Genomic DNA, 4,760 nt, shown 5'->3' with positions numbered 1-4,760 from the left:
TGTAGATGAATTCACTTCCAACTCTATTTTATACCATTTTAACTTTTTTGTTTTTTTTTACAGAACCAAATTTAATTTGTGAGGAAGATGAAATTATGAGGTCTAAAGAAAGTCCAGATCTTTCAGTTTCTCATTCTCAGGTATAAACTTGATAGTTCCGTCTTGCTTTTAACTTGTTTTTTTCCCCAAAAGACTGTTGTTTGTATGCTTATTTAGTTATTTCTCATATTTTCTTATTATACTCCAGGTTTTTAGAATAAAATTAGGTATTAAGAATGCTTATTAACAAAATCTGGGAATTATACATTGAAAAGTTTTAAGTATATTACTGGTGGATTTGTTTAGTAATAAATCTAAATACCGATCATAGAATCTTAAGCAATTATTTATTCCACCACCCTCTGTATTTATAAATGGAATATATAATACATTTTTATTGCCTTGCAGCAGAACGTTTAATTTGGTTTTCCATATACAGTAAAATCTTGAAGTAACATTTAGATAAAATGAACTTAAAAATAATGGGACAGATGATTGTCCCCTTCTGCACAGCCCCTTTCTCCAATGGGAGTGGGCGTAAGTTTTTATCTTCTGGAACAGTAGTGCCTGGTGATCCATTGAGACTTTCTCAGTTCAGAGAATGGTCAGTTGTGTACAGTGCCAGTTTCACTATCTTTACTTTTCTGCTTTTTGTGACAGTAAGAACCAACTCAAAATTATTAGGTTCATTAAATCAACAGTACCCTGAATTTTATGTAATTGAATTTTTGAACTCATTATTATGTTATGAGAAGCTTTTATTGTTATGTGGTTTTGTGTAATTATTTTCTAGGTTGAGCAATTAGTCAGTAAAACATCTGAACTTGATGTATCTGAAAGCAAAACAAGAAGTGGGAAAATCTTTCAGAATAAAATGGTCAGTGTCTCTTTAGATTTGTTTTCCATTCTAACTTTATAATTTTCCCCCATATGTGAATTTATTTTGCTTATTCACACTATTTATTTAGTAAGCGCCTATTATGTGTCAAGTACTTTACTAGGTGCTGGAGATGTAACATGAATAACACATAGTTCCTGTTTTTAGCTAAAATTTTAATAATTGGAGGTCAACAAGCAGTGATATAGACCATGATAGCCGTCTGGATAGGCTACATAGAGCACAAAGGAAGGACTGGTTGATTTTACTGATTTGACTGAAGTTACGTTAGAGTGGGGAATCCAGGAAAGGCTTTGACAAGTGACACCATTATCTAGACTCCCAAGGAAATGCCAATATGTTCCCATGCTCTATCTTTTAAATGGATTATCTTGTTACTAAGACATTAAAAATGAGTATTTTTTATATATCTTACATAAAATGAATCTCATGTTCTTAAGCAGTAAAAAACTCAGTATTTTAGTACCCAGAATTGTACTACGTATAAATTTGTATTTTATTTTATGCCTTTAAATTAATCTCAAAAGTTCAGAGGTGGAGAAAAAGCATTCTATAAAATATGCAAAACATTATAGCCAAAGATAGGAAACAAACAACATACTCTAATAGCAGTATGCTGGAGCATTTCTTCCCAGGTCCTCATTCAGTGACCTACATAGGTAGCTTGAAATTGGACATGATGAGAGTATTTACAGCATGGAAATCAGCAAATGCCTCAACTTAGGATTTGTTTCTCTCAGAGAACTGGTTGTTAAACTTTACCAGCACACCACTGATTATAGTGCCATTTTTAGGTGTCCCTTTTCCCCTCACATTCTCAGTGGGAAGTTAGAACTGGCAGAAGACAGCATTCAAACTAGTATGATGATGAAAGCAAGAGATAAAAGAATTTCAAAAATTAGTATCCCTAAGCAGTAAAATGTTCTTCCTTGGCATCTTCTACTTAGGGTGAGTATCCTTCACTAGGGTATAGGGAGAAAAGCAAGCATTAAAAACTTTTCGGCAAGATTTCCTTGTATTGTGACATTAGGATACTTTGGGAACCTAAATTCACTTCTGAAATTGCCCATATTTTTGAATATGAACTCTTCGCCAAAGTACTCTTGATTTTAAGAATTGTGACTGAATTATGGTTAGGAAAGGACAAGAAATGAAAATATTTAGTAGTATATATCCCAAGGAAGTTATCGAAGAGTACATTTCAAACATCAGAAAATAAGTATGTCCTTTTATTTATTTATTTATTTGGCTTTATTGAAACATAATTAGTTGTTTGTATTTACATTGTACAATTCAATGAGGTTTTTTTTTCAATTACAGTTGGCATACAATAATTTACCAGTTTCAGTTGTATAAGTATGTCCTTTTAGAGAATAGTAGTATGACAATTAATAATTTGTCATCATCCAATATTCATTTAAAAAACAATATATAGCATTCAGAATAGCCAAAAGGTGGAAATAACCTAAATGTGTATTAACAGATGATTGGATAAACAAAATGTGGCATATCCATACAATGGGATATTATTCAGCCATAAAAATCAATGAAGTACCAGTACACACAACTTGGATAAACCTTGAAAACATTATGCTAAGTGAAAGAAGCCAGTCACGAAAATCCACATATTATATCATTCCATTCAGATGAAAGTCCAGAAGAGGGATTTCTGTAGAGATACACAGTCATCGGGCTGGTGGGAGGAGGGGGGAATATGGGAATGATAGCTATAAGGGTACAAGGTTTTTAGAGTGAGGAAAGTGTTGTAAAACTGACTGCGGTGATGGTTGCACAGCTCTGTGAATATACTTAAAAATCACTGAATCGTATGCTTTTAAATAGGCGAATTGTATGGCATCAGAATTACATCTCAGTAAAGCTATTTAAAAAAAACTCTTCATATAGTTACCCATGGTTAAAAATGAAGTGTTGGTGGTTCTTTGAGAAATAACCAATTACTAATTATTCTATCTTTGTGGAGGCTAATGGAAATCAACCAGTCAAATCTTCTAAAGAAAACCGGAAGAGAAGTCACCTCGAATCTGGGAAAACAGTAAGTCTTATGAACATATATAGGTTGAATAAAATGGCAAGTATCAGAATATCATTATTATAGATTAAATGTAAGATGATAAATAATATCTTAGGAAATACCTCAGAACTCTGATATCCAAATCTCTTAAAAACATATTTGGTTCTAAAAAATGGGGTGATTTTAAAATAAGGTGTGCTTTGTTAGTTTATTATTTTTTCTATGTAAATATTTAATGTTTGATTCCATGAATGATTTGTAGTAGTTGAATTTATAAAATAAAACTCATTGTCAGAAAAATATGAATAGAATGAAGCAATGAGAGTACAAGAATATTCAGGCCATTTTATTTATATAGAGCTAAAATTGGGCCACACATAAGATCTGTACTTTCTACAGATCAAAACTAAAGGAGAAACAGATAAGTTACCAAAACCACGTGTTTCTTAAAAATATAGCCTTTCCTCCTCCCTTAGGAAAAAAATTTTTTTCTGACCTAAATCATATAACAATTGTTTTATATTTGGAACCTTACTTTACTAAATCAGATAATGTATTTGTCATTTGAGATAAATATATTTTTCAACTAGGATTCTTAGTAAGTTAAAATTAGACAACTGAAACCCTAAGACTGTTTTTAAAAATCAAATGTTAAAGGGGTAATCTCAAATATAGTTGGATAATTCTGTTATCAATTTACGTATCTCAAGAATAGAATGGGATAAGCTGACATTCCATTAATATATTAGATTCTTTAATTTTTTCTAATGTTAGGAATTTTCCTAGTTCACCCTCCTATTCATTCAGAAGTGTACATTGAATGTCCCTATTAGGCACTGCTACGTACCAGGGATACTAAAACAAAACATGATTTAAATCTTACATTGTGCCAAGGTAGAATGTTTCTCAGTTTGCAGCTACTTTTTAAATCTTTTTTTCTACTCTCGTCCCCCCAAAATATTTTCTTATTTTGAGGGCATGATGTTACATCTATCTACTCCTGCAACCCTAGTGAGGACCTTATACTCTGTAAGTATATACTTTCAGCAGCCTTGAGAAGATATAAATATGTCAGTAATAAAATTTACCCTACTTTTAAAGAACCCAGGTGATGTATCTTAGTAGGAAATAGTTATGTTAGGTATAATTTTTTAAAAAGAGGAAAAAAGCCTTAGAGACATGGAAAAGATCTAAAATTAAAGACTTTTAAACTAGAAAATATTCTTAGTAGTTGTTTTCTTTTGACAGGTCCTTCATCACTTTGATTCTTCTAGTCAAGAATCAGTCCCCAAAAGAAGGAAGTTCAGTGAACCAAAAGAACATATATAAAAATTATTTTTCTTCTGCATGTTTGCAAAGTTCATTGCAACATTTAAAGGACACTGTATTACTATTTTAAGGTGTGTTTGCCCTACTTCTGGAAAACTTATATGTAGTCTGAGGCAATTAAAATTGAATTCTTAGCTATCACATCGTGATCCTTAACATTATCTGAGACAAATCCAAGAGAACTTATGAATAAAACCACAAGAACCAGTGTCATAATTATCTACTCAATATTGATCTATCTTCCATTTTGGTGGATACTGCCTTTAAAAATACGTTAATTTTTAAGGTCCTCTAAAGCCATATTTGAAACAAATAATGTTCATTTTGGTATTAAATTGTGGAAGGAATACACTTTTACTTATGTTAAAACTATACCATTACTGGCTGTGTTTGCAGTTACTAAAACAATGTTCTTCAGTACCTTAATATAGTATATTAATATATAATGTACAATTAAACATA

At 31.3% G+C, this 4,760-nt stretch overlaps 1 protein-coding gene across 1 annotated transcript in view; it reads left to right on the top strand.

Annotated features, from left to right (window-relative positions):
* Positions 1–4,513, top strand: part of HORMAD1 (HORMA domain containing 1) — a 14,616-nt gene extending 10,103 nt beyond the window's left edge. Inside the window, exons 10-13 of the mRNA XM_006919836.2 lie at positions 64–140; positions 833–916; positions 2,919–2,990; positions 4,218–4,513. Of these exons, the coding sequence (XP_006919898.1) occupies positions 64–140; positions 833–916; positions 2,919–2,990; positions 4,218–4,298 (314 nt within the window). The 3' untranslated portion in view covers positions 4,299–4,513. The remainder of the gene's footprint in view (positions 1–63; positions 141–832; positions 917–2,918; positions 2,991–4,217) is intronic.
* Positions 4,514–4,760: the final 247 nt, after the last annotated feature.

The sequence above is a fragment of the Pteropus alecto genome, unplaced genomic scaffold (genome assembly GCF_000325575.1).
Source record: "Pteropus alecto unplaced genomic scaffold, ASM32557v1 scaffold106, whole genome shotgun sequence".
In the NCBI taxonomy this organism is placed as follows: Eukaryota; Metazoa; Chordata; class Mammalia; order Chiroptera; family Pteropodidae; genus Pteropus; species Pteropus alecto.
The sequence above is the reverse complement of the archived record's forward strand: the minus strand, read 5'-3'. Positions and strand labels throughout refer to the sequence as shown.